At 43.1% G+C, this 20469-nt stretch overlaps 1 protein-coding gene across 3 annotated transcripts; it reads right to left on the reverse strand.

Annotated features, from left to right (window-relative positions):
- Positions 1-4642: 4642 nt before the first annotated feature.
- Positions 4643-20279, reverse strand: ZBTB8OS (zinc finger and BTB domain containing 8 opposite strand). 3 transcript variants are annotated; one of them, XM_005665186.4, is made up of 7 exons: positions 20142-20279; positions 13729-13753; positions 13333-13454; positions 13042-13124; positions 10651-10703; positions 8551-8587; positions 4643-6192 (listed from the first exon to the last, which is right to left on the reverse strand). In XM_005665186.4, exons 1-7 carry the CDS (start codon positions 20236-20238, stop codon positions 6106-6108), a joined length of 504 nt encoding a protein of 167 aa, XP_005665243.2. In that variant the 5' UTR covers positions 20239-20279; the 3' UTR covers positions 4643-6105. The 3 variants fall into 3 exon arrangements, with proteins under 3 accessions (XP_005665243.2, XP_020951473.1, XP_020951472.1); XM_021095814.2 differs by having other exon boundaries at positions 20138-20279; XM_021095813.2 differs by lacking the exon at positions 13729-13753 and having other exon boundaries at positions 20138-20279.
- Positions 20280-20469: the final 190 nt, after the last annotated feature.

Genomic DNA, 20469 nt, shown 5'->3' on the forward strand with positions numbered 1-20469 from the left:
TCCCAGGCCAGGGGTCCAATCAGAGCTACAGCTGCCAGCTCACAATACAGCCAACACCAGATCCAAGCCTGGTCTGCGACCTACACCACAGCTCACTGAAACACTGGATCCTTTAACCCACTGAGCAAGGCTGGGAATCAAACCTGTGTCGTCATGGATGCTAGTCAGATTCGTTTCCACTGAGCCACGACGGGAACTCCCCACTTAGCCTTCTTAGAGGCAGAGGAACCAGTGAGAAAAAGTCATCACACCACTAACTGCTACTTTCCTGAGAGTCACTGCCTTCACGTCACACACCATGTACCTACCCATAACAATGGCTGATCAGGAAGCAGACCTGGACGGTGTGATTTGAACCTTTGAGGCCAGACAACTGTTTCAAGTAACAGATACCTTCTCTTTCTCAGCTCAGTTGCTTAAAATATAGTATTACTAGATCACAGAAACTTAGAACTGGAAAGGAATTGAGGAATCATTCATACACACCTATAATACACAGATGAAGTCGTCCAAGGTCAAACAGTAGAGCAAAGGCTAGGAATTGAGGCTTGTGACTTGCCATTGTTACGTTCTTGTAGATATGCTCAAGGAGTTGATCTGTAGCCTCTGCCCAAGAGGTTGACATAGCTCTAAGATGCTTAATCCACTGACCATTAAATAGTAACTGGGCATCTACTGTGTGCCATCAAGGAGCTTTTCTTCTTTTCAGAGGGACAAAACTGGTAAACATTAAGCAATTACAAAACTGAATACGCCTGCAAATCCTTAAATCTTGAGAAGTATAGTTCAGAGATCCCTGAAGGCTGGTTAGGGAGGCATCGTGGAAATGTGGCTTGAGCTGGATTTTAAAGCAGAGCTGCAGACTAGCGACCTGTGGACCAGATTCAGACCACACACAATTTGTACCTCATTGTGATAACCCACAGTGGTTTGGGGTTCTTTTGAAAAATTCAGGAGTGTTCACATAAAAAGATGTTTCTAGGGGGTCATGAAAAGCTGCCACACTGTATTCCCACTAGCAAGAAGGGCTGGAACTGCATAAACCATTGACTCAACACCCACAGCCCATTTTTATAACCTCCTTGACTCCTTGAGCAGTGGATTTGCTACCCCAACGTCTTCAGAAATGAGAACAGCAGCCCAGAAAGGAGAACAGTAAGACAGAAGTGAAGATGAGTGGGTATGCTATGGGGTAGGAGAATTATTAGCTCTGTGATGGGGGAAATTTGTTCTTCAAGGCAAGACACATACCTGAAACTAACAGAAGAAGCTCTGTGAGCATGGCACAACCATCTCAAAAAGTAAACCAAGGAATTCCCATTGTGGCTCAGCAGGTAACCCGACTAGTATCCATGAGGACACAGGTTCGATCGCTGGCCTCACTCAGTGGGTTAAGGATCTGGCATTGCCGTGAGCTGTGTTGTAGGTCAGATTCAGCTCAGATCCTGTGTTGCTGTGGCTGTGGCAGAGGCCAGCAGCTCTAGCTCTGATTCTATCCCTAGCCTGGGAACCTACATATGCTGCAGATGCGGCCCTAAAAAGATCCCCCCTCCAAAAAAAAAACACCAAAACTTCATGTATAGAGTTACATACTCATTTCCCTTCTATTCAGTATGTTTTTGCTCCTCCCTCCCCTGCTGTACCTGCAGCATACAGAAATATCCAGGCCCAGCCCGAACCTGAGCCAAGGCAGTGACCCAACCTGCTGCAGTGACGTTGAATCCTTAACTGCTAGGCCACCAGGGAACTCCTGACATATTTTAAAACTAACACAAACTAAGAGTTCCTGTTGTGGCGCAGTAGAAATGAATCTGACTAGTAACCATGAGGTTGCTGGTTCGATTCCTGGCCTTGCTCAGTGGGTTGATCTGGCTTTGCGCCGTGAGCTGTGGTGTAGGTCGCAGATGTCGCTCAGATCCTGAGTTGCTGTGGCTGTGGTATAGGCTGGCAGCTATAGCTCCGATTGGACCCTAGCCTGGGAACCTCCCTATGCTGTGGATGCAGCCCTAAAAAGCAAAAAAACAAAACAAAAACAAAAACAAAAAACCCCACAAACTAAATTTTAAGTTATAATTATTAATTTGTTAAAAATACAGAAATATAATTTCTATTGCATAATCACATCTGACTTGTTTTATTTTTATTATTTTTGGGCTGCACCTGTGGCATGTGGAAGTTCCTGGGCCAGGGACTGAACCCATGATACAGCTGCCACCTGTGCCACAGCTGTCAGCAATGCTAGATCCTTAACCAACTGTACTATACAGGAATTTCCTGATTTATTTATTCTTTTTTTTTTTTTTTTTGCCTTTTAGAGCCACAAGTATAGTGTATGGAAATTCCCAGCCTAGGGGTCAAATCGGAGCTGCAGCTGCTGGCCTACACCACATCAACAGCAATGCAGGATCCAAGCTGCATCTGTGACCTACACCACAGCTCATGGCAACACCAGATCCTTAACCCACTGATTGAGGCCAGGGACTGAACTGGCATCCTCGTGGATACTAGTCAGGTTTGTTACCACTAACCATGACGGGAACTCCCCGATTTGTTTTTATTGATCTCCATTGTAGAGGTCTGGTGGTAAGAGATATGGCTATGCTTTTTTTCCTATCAAGTTTGTACCCTACTTGACTTAATACATTTCAAGAGCTCGTCTTACTGTGGCTTCAGCTCTCCCATTAACCTCACAATACACTGTTGTTCATTTTCAAAATCAACCCCCCAAGTAACCCATGATATGTAAAGGAGTCCTTTAAAAAAAGAACCCGGAGTTCCCGTCGTGGTGCAGTGGTTAACGAATCTGACTAGGAACCATGAGGTCGCGGGTTCGATCCCTGCCCTTGCTCAGTGGGTTAACGATCCGGCGTTGCCATGAGCTGTGGTGTAGGTTGCAGATGCGGCTCGGATCCCGCGTTGCTGTGGCTCTGGCGTAGGCTGGGGGCTGCAGCTCCGATTCGACCCCTAGCCTGGGAACCTCCATATGCCGCGGGAGCGGCCCAAGAAATGGCAAAAAAGACAAAAATAAATAAATAAATTGCAAATTCTTTAAAAAAAAAAAAGAACCCCACCCCATCTCAGACTGGAAATTCATCTTAGCAAAAGATAGAAGTTCTTCTGGACATTTTTTGCTTGGAGGTCTACAGTTTAAATGTATAAAATGTAGGAATTTGTCGTGGCGCAGCAGAAATGAATCTGACTAGGAACCATGAGGTTGTGGGTTCGATCCCTGGCCTTGCTAGTGGGTTAAGGATCTGGCTTTGCCATGAGCTGTGGTGTAGGTCGCAGATGTGGCTCGGTTCTGCCATTGCTGTGGCTCTGGTGTAGGCTGGCGGCTACAGCTCCAATTAGACCCCTAGCCTGGGAACTTCCATATGCCGTGGGTGTGGCCCTAAAGACAAAAAGAAAAAAAAAAAAGTATAAAATGTACCTGAGAATTAGGAAGTTGAAGGAGGGCTACCTCAGTGATCCCGCTGTGTTCATGTAAAGAATTACTCAAACCATAGGCTTTTGGCCTAGTCTTCATTACCCTTACTTTCTGTTAAACAGCTGGAGAAAAATAATGCAGTGCTCAGAACACTTAGAAAGCTCACAGACAATCTTTCTTTTAGGTCAAGTTCGGCATACCATCATGATATGTGACACCATCCAGAGGCAATCTTTTTTCATGTATGTGTGAAAAAAACAGCAACTTTGCAAACTCTTCTATCACAAGAAAAAAATGTCAATGAATAGAGAATGGAATAATGCTGCAAATCAAACGAAAGCAGTTTCACTTTTTTTTTTCTTTTTAGGGCCACACCCTCAGCATATGAAGTCTCCCAGGCTAGGGGTCAAATTGGAGCTACAGCCGCTGGCCTATACCACAGCCACAGCAACGCAGGATCTGAGCGGAGTCTGTGACCTACACCACAGTTCACGGCAACGCCAGATCCCCAACCCACTGCATGAGGCCAGGGATCAAACCCGCATCCTCATGGATACTAGTCGGATTCTTCTCCACTGAGCCACAATGGGAATTCCCAGCAGTTTCATTTTTAAAAAACATTATCTACTTTGAAAAGTTCAGATCAGTTTAAAGTTGTTTTCCTGGCCTCCTGTCTCCTTGGAAAGGAAGAGCTTAAGTAATTTTTATTTATTTATAGTTCTTCTTTTTTGGCTGCACCAAACTATATGGAGTTCCCAGGCCATCGGTCAGTTGCAACTGCAGCAACACCAGATCCTTTAACCCACTGTGCCTGGCAGAGGCTTGAACCTGTGCCCTGGCACTACAGAGATGCCACCGATCCTGTTGGGCCACAGAGGGAACTCCTATACATTTAAAATTTTTTTTTAATTTTATTTTTTTATTACAGTTGATACTATTTATTTTTGACTGCACCTGAGGCATGTGGATGTTCCCATGCCAGAGATCAAACCCGTGCCACAACAACAACCCATGCCACAGCAGTGACAACACTGGATCCTTAACCAGCTCAGCCACAATGGAACTCTGCTTAGGTAATTTTGAAAGAACAAAGACATTTTTTAAAATTCTCCTTTTCTTTTCTAACTATATAAATATACTGGCTTTAATACAAAATTACAGGGAGTTCCTTGGTGGTTCCCCAGCACCCAATACATACACACACACACACACATATTATATATATAGATAACATTTGTATTATATACATGTACATACCTAATATATTTGTACATATAACGTAGGTAAATATACATGTTTGAAAGAAGGGCCCATTTGCATATGCATCAATTTTCTCTTATGGGAAAATTGGAAAGTATCAATACATCAGTGCTTAAAAAAACATGAGAGGGAGTTCCCGTCACGACTCAGTGAAAACAAACCTATTATCCATGAGGACTCAGGTTCGATCCCTGGCACTGCTTAGTGGGTTAAGGATCTGGTGCTGCCGTGAGCTGTGGTGTGGCTCAGATCCTTCATTGCCGTGGCTGTGGTGTGGGCCAGCAGCTTCAGCTCTGACTCAACCCCTAGCCTAGGAACCTGCATATGCTGCACATGTGGCCCTAAAAAGACAAAAAAAAAAAAAAAAAGTGAGAGAAAACAAATCAGGGTTCCTTCTAGAGAAGCCTTCCAATTGTTCAAATATAAGTATTTCATCTTAAAAAACCAACTGGAATATAGGATGGCCCTTTTCCACAGGGCAATCTAAATACAACCTCTTCTAATGTACATATAGAAAATATGTCTTAAGAATTTGGAAGAAAAGCAAAATCCTGGTTGTAGGACTTCTCAAATTCCTTTTTTTTCAGACTGCGTTTGATAAGAGCACAAGGGCTTCAGTTCTCCCAGGCTGCTCTATCATCAATGATCTTTCTTAAGACCAGGCTCTGGAGGACTTGCATTCCATCGGAAGGGTGTAAGGCTCCTGCTGCTATAGCAGGAAATTAATAATTGAAGAGCCATACTTGTTACCTGAAGAATTCTTTAGAATGTAAATATTTGGGTAACAGACCAAGACTGTACCTTAATTTTCCATTTCTGAAAGTTACATTTAAAAAAAAATTTTTTTAGGGCTGCACCCATAGCATATGGAAGTTCCCAGGCAAGGGGTTAAATCAGAGCTGCAGCTGCCAGACTACACCACAGCCACAGCAAGGCCAGGGATTGAACCTGCATTCCCATGGACACTAGTCAGACTCATTTTCTGCTGTATCACAACAGGAACTCCCATGAAAATCATGGTTTAAGTTAAAAATTTCTGTTCTAGGGAGTTCCCGTCGTGGCATAGTGGTTAATGAATCCAACTAGGAACCATGAGGTTGCGGGTTGGATCCTGGTGTTGCTCAGTGGGTTGGGGATCCAGCGTTGCCGTGAGCTGTGGTGTGGATGGCAGATGTGGCTGGGATCCCGCGTTGCTGTGGCTCTGATGTAGGCCAGCGGCTGTGGCTCCGATTCGACCCCTAGTCTGGGAACCTCCATGTGCCATGAGAGTGGCCCAAGAAATGGCAAAAAGACAGAAAAAAAAAAATTTCTGTTCTGTATAACTATGTATCTTAACAGATACTGTAGAATTTATATCATGGTTTCTTCTCAAAAGGAAGAGGAAAAAAATTCTTCAGAGGAGTCTCTTCTTTTTTATCTTAAATGTCAATGATCACAAAAACTTCTGGCTTCTCTTCATTATAAACCTGCATTGCTGAATATGTTATTGCTTTGACTTCAGTTCCCTAAAGTTGGGGTTAAAGAAAAAACAAACAGGGAAAAAAAAGGACATTGCAATCAGAATCATTAACTCTAACAACAACTGGCATAAAGTCAAAATTTTAATGTTACTCTGAAAAGCTCACATGAAACAATTAGTTACCCAATCAGTATGGTACTACCCACTTATCCAATAAAAATGAGAGGCAGATGTGCACAGCAGAGAAAGTACTTAGGAGATGGAGCATTCTATATAGTCCTGGCTTTGTTTGTACCCGGATATGGAAGCTGCTGACCTCTCTGGGCATAGTTCTTTCACTTATCAAATGGGCTGAATCCAGGAATACAAAGCTTTCCCACTGTCTGGCTCAAGGCTCCTTCTCAGACTTCTTCCTTACAGTCTATCCTGGACCCTGGGAACTCAGCGGTCATCCTGAGACACTCATCCTACAGACAAATGCCTATTATCCAACATCTCCATTTAGGAGTCTTTTTTGTTTTTAGCCAGGCCCATGGCATATGGAGATTCCCAGGCCAGGGACATGGCTGGCTCCTTAACCTCCTGTGCCACAAGGGAACTCTATCCATTTAGATATCTAATAGGCATTTCAAACATAATATACTTAAGAAGAAAATTCCGCTTCCGGGCAGGTGACATTCAGCCAGCCAGTCACGGCACTGGATTTTTGCTCTTAGATCCATGGCCCAGTGTGTCCATAACCTCACAGAGAAGTATCACATTTTGGTGCTATGCCAAGGTGCAGCTGGTTCCTCCAACCCCTGCTGAGATCCCTACAGCTATTCAGAGCCTGAATAAGAGTCAATAGTGCTCAAACTCAAGGAGTTCCTGCCATAGCGCAGCAGAAACAAACCCGACTAGTATCCATAAGGATGCGGGTTCGATCCCTGGCCTCGCTCAGTGGGTTAAGGATCTGGCGTTGCTGTGGCTTTGATTCAACCCCTACCCTGGGAACTTCTATATGCTGCGGGTGCAGCCCTAAAAACAAAAAACAAGACAACAAAAAAAAAAAATAGTGCTCAAACTGGTAGCTTCAAACAGCTCACAGTTAAGGAAGCTCTGCTGAATGGTTTGCTGACCACCGAGGTGTTGATGTGGTTTTCTGCCGGAGAGATCACAGGCAAGAATGGCATTGTTGGCTATGATGTTTAAAGACCAATCTTTTAACATGTCATTATATTTGGTTTATTATTTTGGTGTTCTTGGACCATGTGTGATCAGACTGGTATTTGAATAAAATAAGACAGTGTGTCAAAAAAAAAAAAAAAGAAAGAAAAAGAAAGAAGATTCCACCGTGTCATTTGTATTATAAAAATAATTTGTGGGATTCCTGTTGTGGCTCAGCAGGTTAAGCTACTGGGAGCAAACAGGATTTCCCAGTCACTTCCACCTAATTTGGGTCTCCTTGGACTGAATACAGTGGTCAGTGAACTACAAATCAAAGGCCAAATCCGGCCTGCCACTTATTTTTGTACAGCCTCATAGGCTAAGAATGATTTTTTCCTTTCTAAATGGTGGGGGATGGGGTCATTAAAAAAAGGTTTACTGGGGGAGTTCCCGTTGTGGCGCAGTGGTTAACGAATCCGACTAGGAACCATGAGGTTGCGGGTTTGATCCCTGGCCTTGCTCAGCGGGTTAACAATCCAGCGTTGCCGTGAGCTGTGGTGCAGGTTGCAGACGAGGCTCGGAGCCCATGTTGCTGTGGCTCTGGCGTAGGCCGGTGGCTACAGCTCCAATTCGACCCCTAGCCTGGGAACCTCCATATGCCGAGGGAGTGGCCCAAGAAATAGCAAAAAGACAAAAAAAAAAAAAAAAAGGTTTACTGGGATACAACCACATTCATTCATTCATGTGCTGTCTATGGCTGTTCGGTGCTAAACATAATAGAAAAGTAGGTGCTCTTCCACCATTCTCTGCCCACAAAGCATAAAACATTAAAAAAAACCCAAAACTGCCTGTCCCCTATTCCAAGAGACTTGACTGCTACAGAGTGAAGCCACACATGCTGGCAAATACAGCCTCTGGAGATGAACAAAAGCTAGAAGGCACCTTAGAGAACATCCAGGCCCACTCCCTCATTGGAGGGGAAGTTATCAATGTTCAAAAAGGCAAAGGGAGTTTCAAGCCCCACAGTACTCTGTAAAAAACCGAATCCCATAACCCAAGTGCTAACTCCTAATCCTCCAAATCAGATGCACGAAATCAAAGAGTTTTAACGTAATATGTCTGGAGAGGTAAGCGAAGTCTGAGAAAAATGTAGGACTTTACACCCCCGTCTTAGAACTAGTAAGTTAACTGGCACATATACTGATTTTACGGTAAGAAGAGTAAAAAATGCTACGAATGGCTGGATTTAAAAACGTACCTGAGGGTGCTTGGACAATGAGAATTCTTCTCCCCACCTTGAGAAGAAAAAGTAAAACATGCTTAAGATTTTCAAGATTTAATATTTGTTCTCTCTTTCCTTATTTTAAAAGAAGCCATGTAAATGTGGTTAAGATACGAGAAAGCTAAAAGAGATGGAGGGGAAGGGAGCTACACATTTCACTTTGACCATCAGCAGATACAGCTGTTGAGGGACTAAAGTAACTGACGTCTTAACAAAGATGGCTGCTCTTAAAAAAGGTGTCCTAGTGCAGTGGACATAGGTAGATTCTCCATAAACATTGTTTATTTATTTTATTTTTTTCTTTCAAAGGCCACACTCTCGGCATATGGAAGTTCCCAGGCTAGGGGTCGAATTGGAGCTGCAACTGCGGGCCTACACCACAGCTCATGGCAACATTGGATCCTTCACCCACTGAGCAAGGCCAGGGATTGAACCTGCATCCTCATGGATACTCGTTGGGTTCATTACCACTAAGCCACAATGGGAACTCCCTCAATAAACATTGTTTAATGGATACTGGTTCATAACAGAGTAGCATGTTCAAAATGTTCACTGTACTCATGGGTATAGAACTAAGTAAGTAATACCTCCCATTGGAGAAAAAAGGTCTGAGCACCTAAGAGCAAAATACAAGATTGTATAATACTGTCTGAACTTGGTTTGTATTTTATAACTTTTCAAAAAATGGTCCGTATATGGAAGGCCCTGGAAAGGGACTCTCCTAGAACTTGGGATGAGTAACCTCTCTCCCTCCTACACTAATGTGGCTGAAGATCACAGGTGCAGAAGCAGTAGCAGTGTTAGAAAGAGCAATGTTTAAAATTCTGTTCAACTATTTATTAGCCAAGTACCCTAGGACACGCCTGTTTTCTTAGCCATAAAAAAAGGAGAAGGAAATAATATAAGATCTCACTGGATAAATAAACAAACAAAAAAAAAATCAACATAAAATGGAAAAGATATCCTTTAGATAATAACCCTAAAGTGGGGAGTTCCTGTCGTGGCTCAGTGGTTAATGAATCTGACTAGTATCCATGAGGATGCAGGTTCGATCCCTGGCCTTGCTCAGCAGGTTAAGGATCCTGTGTTGGCATGAGCTGTGGCGTAGGCTGCAGACACGGCTCGGATCGGCATTGCTATGGCTGTGGCTGTGGAGTAGGCTGGCAGTTGTGGCTCCGATTCGACCCCTAGCCTGGGAACCTCCATGTTCTGTGGGTGTGGCCCTTAAAAGACAAAAAATAATAATAACCTAAAAGAATATTAAAAAAAAGAAAAGAAATAACCTAAAAGATATCATTAAATGACTGAAAAAAACTGGAAAACACCAAATCCAATCAGAGTGCCCTTGATTAAGTGTTTGCAAGCACTGGAAGGAAAAGTATAATTTGTTAAGAGAATGAACTGGTTTGAATGGAGTCCAAGTGTGAGGATCTGTATGAAAGGATGAGAGTTGCCACTGTGGCCCACTGGGTTAGGAACCCAACTAGTAGAGTTCCCATTGTGGCTCAGTGGTAACAAACCCAACAAGGACCAGGGTTTGATTCCTGGCCTCGCTCAGTGGGTTAAAGATCCAGCATTGCCGTGAGCTATAGTGTAGGTCGCAGATGCAGCTCGGATCTGGTGTTGCTGTGGCTGTGGTGTAGGCTGGCAACTGCAGCTCCAATTTGACCCCTAGCTTGGAAACATCCACATGCCATGGATGCGGCCCTAAAAAGACAAAAAAAAAAAAAAAAAAAAAAAAAGATGCATCAGCGTTTCCCGTGACCAAGCTAGGCTTTATGCAAATCTCTGCGCCATCTAGCACTGATATATGTTTTTTTGTACTAAAACTTAACAAACTGGGAATCCAGTGTAAAAACCCAAATCAACTTTGTTCTAACAAGTTTCTGGTCCTCCAAAGCTGAGGTGAACCCTCACTCCTTGGTGTCTCACAAAGCTTAATCTGCAAAACCCTACTGGGATGCAACTGGTCTTCTGACTTAACATTTCTGCTTTTCTTCCTGCCCACTGAATTCAGGGAAAAATATAACTTAACATCTTTCATGACCTGCTATTTAAAAGGTTTTCAAAACTTACCCAATTGACCGTAATTTGAAATTTCTTTGATCAATATTAAGTACTTTCACTTCCTAAAGAAGGAAAAAAAATTGTTAATTCTAATATATGTTCATAACAGATCACTTACAGAAACATGTCTAGGTTATCACTTTTTTGAGATAATAGCATATGACTTCTCTGCAGCAAAGAAAATTAAATGTTAACTAAAATAGAAAAACTATATATTTCAAGGAAATAAGGGTTTTTTTTTACAGTCAAGGGAGGTATTCTTGAAAATACACCATCTAAAAATATGAATCGAAAGAATTTTTCTATAAGATACATTAGAGGAGCAGTGCCCATTGCACTTCAGCAGGTTAAGAACCCGACTAGTATTCATGAGGATGCAGGTTTGATCCCTGGCCTCGCTCAAAGGTAAAGGACCCGGGATTGCTGCAAGCTATAGTGTAGGTCGAAGGTGTGGCTTGGATCTGGCGCTGCTGGGGCTGCAGCTCTGACTTGACCCCTAGCCTGGGAACTTCCATATGCCACAGATTCGGCCCTTAAAAATAAAATACATAGGGTAGGATGATATAGGATTTCAGTCACTCTGGGTCGGTTGTTTTTTTTTTCTTTTCCAGCTTTATTTATAGTTGACAAAGCTCTCAGCCTATTTTTATATAATATTATAGGCACTTGAGCTCTGTAAGACAAATGACCCAGTTGGAAGAATATATGTAGTGGAGCTGGTAAGGGAGAGAATGGAGGAATTATGGAAGCAAGGAAGGCCATATGTGTTAGATAACAAGAATCTTGGAGAGGTGTTCCCTTCTAGAGGTTGATGGCAACAAGTAGTCTCCATTTGGCTTTTCCTTTTTCACATTAAGTTAAACCAAATGTACTGATTTTTAAACTTAGGCCAACATGGCAGAGCTGCAAAATTTCAAATGAGACAAAAAGAACATATGGATGGACATAAATATAGCTCAAACTTGGGAGACATAAAAAGTGCAAATGGAGAAAGTGAAGACATAAGGTACCTTCTTGTCACACAAGTCTGATAAGTGACATGTACATAATAAAGAGATCTAAATACAGAATGGGAGTTCCCATCGTGGATCAGTGGTTAACAAATCCGACTAGGAACCATGAGGTTGTGGGTTCGATCCCTGGCCTCGTTCAGTGGGTTAAGGATCCGGCATTGCCATGAGCTGTGGTGTAGGTCGCAGATGCGGCTCGGATCTGGCATTGCTGTGCCTGTGATATAGGCCAGTGGCTACAGCTCTGATTAGACCCCTAGCCTGGGAACCTCCATATGCCGAGGGAGTGGCCCTAGAAAAGGCAAAAAGACCAAAAAAATAAAATAAAAAATAAATACAGAATGCACATACATAGGCAAACTCAGGTTAATCAAGAAGTGCCGGGAGTTCCTGTTCTGGCGCAGCGGAAATGAATCTAACTGGTATCCATGAGGATGCAGGTTCGATCCCTGGCCTCGCTCAGTGGGTTAAGGATCCGCCATTGCTGTGAGCTGTGGTATAGGTTGCAGACGCGGCTTGGATCCATGTTGCTCTGGCTGTGGTATGGGCAGGCAGCTGCTGCTCCGATTCGACCCCTAGCCTGGGAACCTCCATATGCTGTAGGCGCGGTCCTAAAAAGCCAAAAAAAAAAAAAAAAAAAAAAAAAAAAAAAGAATAAGGATTAGAGTATTAGAGTCAGTGCAGAACGCCAGAGCCAATCTCAAAAAAAAAAAAAAAAAAAAAGAAAGAAGTGCCTATGGTCATTATAATTTCTGCAAATCATTATCTTGTATATCTGTATGCCTTGGTTTTGCATCATATATAACATTTCTTTTTATTATTATTATTATTATTGTTATTATTAGGTCACACCCATGGCATGTGGAAATTCCCAGGCCAAGGATCGAACCCATGCCACAGCAGCAACCCAAGCCCCTGCAGTGACAACACTGGATCCTAACCCCCTGAGCCACTCGGCAACTCCTTTTATTTTCCCCCCAAATATTCTTTTTTTTTTTTCTTTTCTGCCTGCCCTGCATGCCAGGGATCAGATCTGAGCCAGAGCTGCAACCCAGCCATTGCTGTGGCAACGATGGATGCCCAACCCACTGTGCTGGGCTGGGGACTGAACCTGCATCCTGGTGCTCCCAAGATCCCACAGCAGGAACTCCTCACATGGTCTTCTTTTTTTTTTCCTTTTTTAGCTGCACCATGGCACATGGAAGTTCCTGAGCCAGGGATCAAATCCAAGCTGCAGCTGCAACCTACACCACAGCTGTGGTAATACCAGGTCCTTAACCCATTGTGCCATAGCAGGAACTCCACCTGTTCTATTTTAAATCACTAGTTTCATTCTAAAATATAGACTAAGAACCCATTTGCTCAGTAAAAAAGAAGAATTTTTGCTTACCCGTGGTATGAAGAATTCATCAGCACTGAATTTATAAAGCCATTCATCCAAAAAGTGAAACAGAAGAGACTGTAAGTCATCTCCTATGCAGAATCAAAAAGAATCATAAAAGTATGTTTAATAATTTTTGTCTCTAAAAATTCATTTGAATTCAACAGCACAAGGAATTGTTTAGGCTAGCTGAAAGAACAGGCTCATAATCAATTTTGTTCTTCCTGTGAACATGTAATGAAATTATGTAAATACTGAACATTTGTATAACAATTTCTTCCTTGTGAATATATTGGTTACCTTGGGTTTCTACTTCCATTGTTTGGAGGGGCTCCACCGTTCCAGTATCTGTCATGTAACCAAACATGGCCATTGCACATTGCTCAAATGCTTCCTCCAGAGTATCTCCCCAGGCATGTAACCTAAAGAAATACATTCATGCTCTGTGTAAAATAATTCACTGCAACAGGGAAAACCTGACAGCAAAGTCAAAATAAAATCAACATGATAAACACAAAACCTAAGGCCTCAATCAATTTCAGGACACTGAAACCAAGTAGTATTAAAGACACCATTTTCATGTTCTAAAGGAACCAAAATAGGAGAAAAATTAAAACTAGGGACATCAAGATTAAAACGTTAGCCTTCGGAGTTTAACCATATGATGTCAAAGGCATAAACTCCAGGTATACTCACTGAACATCCGCTGTATGATCCAAATCTGAGGGAGAGAGAGAAAAATACTTATAAATAACTAAACCTAAAAATCACAGGAAAGTAAGAATTCCCATTGTGGCTCAGCAGTAATTAATCTGACTGGTATTCATAAGGATGCAGGTTCGATCCCTGGCTCCCCTCAGTGGGTTAAGGATCTGGCGTTGCCGTGAACTGTGGTGTAGGTCGCAGATGCACCTCAGATTCCATGTGCTGTGGCAGTGGTGTAGGCAGGCAGCTGCAGCTCTGATTCAACCCCTGGCCTGGGAATTTCCATATGCCACAGATGCAGCCATAAAAAGCGAAAAAAGGAGTTCCCGTCGTGGCACAGTGGTTAACGAATCCGACTAGGAACCATGAGGTTGCGGGTTCGGTCCCTGCCCTTGCTCAGTGGGTTAACGATCCAGCGTTGCCGTGAGCTGTGGTATAGGTTGCAGACGCGGCTCAGGTCCCGAGTTGCTGTGGCTCTGGCGTAGGCTGGCAGCTACAGCTCCAATTCGACCCCTAGCCTGGGAACCTCCATATGCTGCAGGAGCGGCCCAAGAAATAGCAAAAAGACAAAAAAAAAAAAAAGCGAAAAAAAATCACAGAAAAATAACTCTAGATCATTATCAACAGGAATAACAATCATCATCTCTGAGGAAAAACAAAATGTGGGCTGAGGGAGTTCCTGCTGTGGAGAGTGGGTTAAGGATCTGGCATTGCCATGAGCGGTGGTGTAGGTCACAGATGCAGCTCGGTTCTGGCACTGCTATTGACTCTGGTGTAGGCTGGCAGCTGTAGCTCTGATTCAATCCCTAGCCTGGGAACTTCCATATGCCACAGGCGTAGCCCTAAAAAACAGAAGGGGAAAAAAAAAACAGCATAATGTTCACAGCAATTTTACTCTCCCAAATTAAAAACCCAATGTCTGTCAGGAGAACAGATAAACTGAGGCATATAACACAACACTACTCAGCAATAAAGAAGTAAGAACTTTGGGAAAGATCCCCAATCAATGTTCTCCTCACTTGTTGCAAATAATAAAAAAAAAAATCCTTCCTTCTACTGTAAAGGAAAAAAAAAAAAAAAAAGGCATGAACTACTGATACATTCATTTACATAAATCTCAAAAACTTTCAGTGAAGGAGTAGCTGGTGGGCTAGCAGTTAAGGATCCAACATTGCCACTACTGTGGCTCGAGATCAATCCCTGGGCTGGGAACTTCTACCAAGGACACGGCCAAAAAACGAAAACAGGACAACTCTCAGCAGATAATAACTCCATCCAAACCCCCTGCACTGAAGACTTGACCAAACTTTAGCAGGACTTCTAGTAGCTTAAGGCTGTGTTCCTAGGATCACCCTGGTGCCACTGCAATGCCTGCCAGAGAAAGCTCTACAAGGCAGGAGAATTTACTGTCTGTTCTAGTCAGCACCTGACAATAGGCCATTGACCTCCCCTTCTTGGGGAATTTACTAAAAAGGGCTTATGGTTGTGAATATTTATCAGTTTGGAGAAAGGGAGAAGTGTCTTTTTCAAGGACTGGAGGCCATTCCTTTGAAATGTACTCATCGGGAAGGACTCCCAGTCTCTGTGGGAGGACAGAATCCTAACTTAGATAACTGCCTGCTAGCAACCACTACTGGCCTAATCGACTTTACACTGACCAAGCTCTGGTAATTTTTCACTTCCTGGTCTCTACTAAGCCCTCCTGCTCTCACTTCGTCCCTCATTGCCCCCTTAAAAGACCCAATCACCTTTGCACAAATCCAAAGAGCTCGGCTCTTTCCTTTACTGTCAGTAGTTACTGAATAAACTCCACTAAACACTTTAACGTCTGTGTTAATCTTCTCTCTTTTTTTTATTGGCCAGGCCTGAAGCAAGCAAGAGTTCCTGGGCCACAGCAGCAGCCACCCAAGCCACAGCAGTGGTAACCCCTTAACCCACTGCACCACCAGGGAACGCCTAGGTGTATTTATCTCTGATACTGAGTAAAGACAAAGAAAAATCTATACGGAGTAGTTCCACTTATTCGAAACTCTAAAACAGACAAAAGCAAGTTATGGTGATAGAAGTCAGAGCAGTACTTGCCTCAAGGCAAAGGGGCACGGGACTGAATGGAAAGGAGAACTTTCTAGGACATGGAAATGTTCTAGAGCATGGCTGGAGTGTTGGTTACACAGATGTATCTGTTTATCAAAACTCACTGGACTTTACACTTAAGATGTGAGTGCTTTTACTATATGTAAATTATCCCTCTCTTTTTTTTTTTTTTTTTTTTTTTTTTTTACTTTTTAGGGCTGCACCCAAGGCACACGGAGGTTCCCAGGCTAGGGGTCGAATCAAAGCTACAGCTGCCAGCCTACGCCAGAGCCACAGCACCAGATCTGAGCCACATCTGCGACCTGCACAGCAGTGCTGAATCCTTAACCCACTGAGTGAGGCCAGAGATCAAACCCGCAATCTCATGGTTCCACGATGGGAACTCCTATACCTCAATTTTTAAAAAGACAATTTAAAAAGACAATGACAGACTGCTACAGAGCAGTGGTTCTCAAATTTTTTGTCTCAGGAAGCCTTTACTCTCTTAAAAATTATCGAGGACACCAAAGAGCTTTTGTTTATATGGGTTCTATCTGGCAATTTTAACCATACTAGAAATTTTTTTTTTTTTTTTGTCTTTTTGCCTTTTCTAGGGCAGCTCCTGCAGCATATGGAGGTCCCCAGGCTAGGGGTCTAATCGGAGCTGTAGCCACCAGAGCCACAGCAATGCGGGATCCAAGCTGCGTCTGCAACCTACACCACAGCTCACGGCAACACTGGATCCCCAACCCACTGAGCGAGGCCAGGGATTGAACCCGCAACCCCATGGTTCCTAGTCAGATTCGTTAACCACTGAGCCCGAAGGGAACTCCCATACTAGAAATTTTAGCTGAAAAAAAAAAAAATTTAGGAGTTCCCGTCGTGGCGCAGTGGTTAACGAATCCGACTAGGAATCATGAGGTTGCGGGTTCGGTCCCTGCCCTTGCTCAGTGGGTTAACGATCCGGCGTTGCCGTGAGCTGTGGTGTAGGTTGCAGACGCGGCTGGGATCCCGCGTTGCTGTGGCTCTGGCGTAGGCCGGTGGCTACAGCTCCAATTCAACCCCTAGCCTGGGAACCTCCATATGCCGCGGGAGCGGCCCAAGAAATAGCAACAACAACAAAAGACAAAAAGACAAAAAAAAAAAAAAAAAAAAAATTTAACTACTTATTCATTCATTGAAAAGTAAGCTCATTGGCGTTCCCGTCGTGGCTCAGTGGTTAACAAATCCGACTAGGAACCATGAGATTGTGGGTTCAATCCCTGGCCTTGATCAGTGGGTTGAGGATCTGGCGTTGCCATGAGCGATGATGTAGTTTGCAGAAGTGGCTCGATCCCACGTTGCTGTGGCTCTGGCATAGGCTGGTGGCTACAGCTCCAATTAGACCCCTAGCCTGGGAACTTCCATATTCCACTGGTGTGGTCTTAGAAAAGACAAAAAAAAAAAAATTAAAAATAAAATAAAAATAAGCTCATAGTATAACATAAATTACATATTTTAATTTAAAAAAAAACCCTGTATTTTTCAAAAAGTTTAGTGAGAAGAGTGGCACTGTTCAGCATCTCTGCAAAAAGAAAAAATTTTTTTAAGGGCCAGAGGTGCAGTATATGGAAGTTCCCAGGCTAGGGGTCAAATCAGAGCTACAGCTGCCAGCCTACACCACAGCCACAGAAACCCAAGATCCAAGCCTCATCTGCAACCTACAACAAGCTCAAGGCATTGTTGGATCCTTAACCCACTGATCGAGGCCAAGGATTGAACCCATATCCTCAGGGATACTAGTCAGATTTGTTTCCACTAAGCCACAATGGGAACTCCTGCGAATATTTATAATGTCTGACTTTTCAATGTGTTGCAATATGACAGTTTAGTTAAAGTACATAAATAAAACCCAATGTGACAGATATATATGCAGGAGGTAGAAGGAAAAGAGTATTTTAGCAGCTTAATAAAAAATGTACAGGAGCAGTACAGCTGAAGTGGAGAGAGAAACAAAAACTGTATAGTCTTCCTTGCTACTACCCCAAAACTAGAAACATGGTAGTTTTTTAAAGGTTATTTGCAATGTGGAATTTGAAGCTCTAACAGTGAACTTTTCATACTCTGTAACATTAAAATCCACTGTGCTATCTTGTGCTCCGAACAGATTTTATGTATGCCTGACTGTGTTACATTAGGAAAAAAATTAGTTCATTGAATTATACAGATAGGAATATTATACTAGAAGGAAACATGGGAGAATTAGTTTACAACCTCAGAGTAGGCAAGGCCTAAGTATGACATCACAGAAGCTATAAAAATGGGTAATAGGAGTTTCTTTGTGGCACAGTGGGTTAAGGATCCAGCAGTTATCTCTGCCGTGGTTCAGGCTGCAGCTATGGCACCAGTTTGATCCCTGGCCCTGGAATTTCCTCTGCCACACGTGAAACCAAAAAAAATTTAAAAAGTACATTTCTACATAGTAAAAAAGACCAACAACCCAGTAGAAGAATGGATTAAAAAATATGAATATAGGAGTACCTGTTGTGGTGCAATGGAAACGAATCCGACTAGGAACCATGAGGTTTCGGGTTCAATCCCTAGCCTCACTCAGTGGGTTAAGGATCCAGCATTGCCATGAGCTGTGGTGTAGGTTGTAGACATGGCTCAGATCCTGCATTGCTGTGGTTGTGGTGTACGCTGGCAGCTGTAGCTTGGACTCAACCCCTAGCCTGGGAACCTCCATATGTTGCGAGTGCAGCCCTAATAAAAAAAGCAAAAAAAAGGAAAAAAAAAAGAATATACATATCAGAAAAGGAAACACAAATAGCTCCAAACATACGAAAATATGTTCCACCTCACTCATAGTGAGAAAAATGCAATTAGTGTAACAAGACACTCAACAAACTGGAAAAGACCAAAAAGTATGGTAACAGTAAACTGGCAAAAGTATGAGAAAAGATGCTGGGGAGAGTATAAACAGGCACAACTTCAATGGAGAGCTATTTGGCAATAACTGCTGAAGTTAAAAATGCAGGAGCTCCCTTGTGGCTCAGCAGATTAAGGATCCTGCATTGTCACTGCAGCAGCTTGGGCTGCTGCTGTAGCTCAGGTTCAGTCCCTGATTCAGGGACTTCCACAGGCTGGAGGGGAGGGCAAAAAAAAAAAAAAAAGCAGTTGCCTTTTGACAAAACAATGTAACTTTTGGAAATTTATTCCACAGATATACTTGCACAGGTGCCAAGCAATGGATGTACAAGTATACTCACTGCTGCATTGTTTCCAATTGTAAAAGAATAAAAACATAAATGTCCATCAATTAGAAAGTGGTTAACTAAACTAAATGTCCATCTCTACATGTACATATAAGAAAATGTTAAGAATGGCTGATCTGGAGACAAAGACTAGGTGGCTAGAAATCTGGGCTGGAAGTTCCCAGGCCAGAGATTGACTCTGCAACCTCATGGTTCCTAGTCGGATTGGTTTCCACACTGCACTGGGCTGGGGATCCAACCTGCACGTCCAGAGCAACCTGAGTCACTTCAGTCAGATTCTTAACCCACTGTACCACAGTGGGAACTCCCTGTACTTTTTGAATTTGGCATCATGTATAGAACTTATTAAAAGTAATTTTTAAAAATTGCTAAGTGAGAGAAAAATGAGCGTAGGGAGACATACAGGGTCCAGAAAGAACTAAGCCTAGTAAGCTATGGTAAATAGTTGGATTCTATACTGAAGACAAGGGGAATTTAATGAAATATTTTAAGCAGGGATATTAGAGTCAGATTAGTCCTTCCCAGACCACAGCCACCTTTAGGGATGATAGCTTAAGGTTTATATAGAACTTCAGAGTCTGCACTACACTTTCACATTTATTTTTATCTCAATTATCCCTCACATGAAGGAACTGAATGCAAAGAAAGGTTATGTGATTTGCCTAAAGTCACTTAACTAAATATGGCAAAACCAGGTCTTTTTACTAACACGATACAGGTAAAACACCAAGTTAGAAGTTCCCTACTGAGAGCTTTCAGTCCCCTAACCTAGCCACACTCTTAGGAGACGACAACTCCGCAAACGCTTGAAAACACGGTTGTGTTTAGAATTAATACACCAATAAAATTCCCACAAAGTAAGCGTGAATAGGCACACGTAGAAAAAGTTCAAAAGACTAAATGTGGAAGCCCAGATTTCCGATTCAGACCGGGTGGCTTTTCCCTTCAGCATCCGCGGGACAAGCACAGAAGAGACAAACAGGGCTAAAAGGGAACGTGCCGGAAGTACCGTAGGGGACAAAGTGGAAGGCGAGGCCAGAAGCCCCAGGTAATGAGAGAAGTGAGACACCTACTCACACTCGTACTTCCGATTGACTGGAGGATACTTGGCCTTGATCGCCTTCTGCTCCTCAGTCAAATTGTAATCTCTAAAATCTTCCCCTTCCAGCGCCATGATTGTGCTTTTGGACCCAAACTCAGCTTCCGCCCTTCTTCAGCTGGACTTCGGCCCTGACTTATAACTTCCGCTCTAGACTCCGCCCCTTGGCACACCCTTAAAGGACCAGGGCTCCATTCCCTGGGAGGTACTTAATCCTTCTAGACTTCCGTTCTGTGTCCCAGGGTTTGGAGCACATCATTAAAAGTCGAAGGACCCACTTTCTGCTCTTGCTTAATAGTTCTTCCT

Source organism: Sus scrofa, chromosome 6, assembly GCF_054392235.1.
Source record: "Sus scrofa isolate SSC_HxYL_T2T_F1_AM1 chromosome 6, Sscrofa_HxYL_maternal_Yorkshire_Landrace_v2.0, whole genome shotgun sequence".
In the NCBI taxonomy this organism is placed as follows: domain Eukaryota; kingdom Metazoa; phylum Chordata; class Mammalia; order Artiodactyla; family Suidae; genus Sus; species Sus scrofa.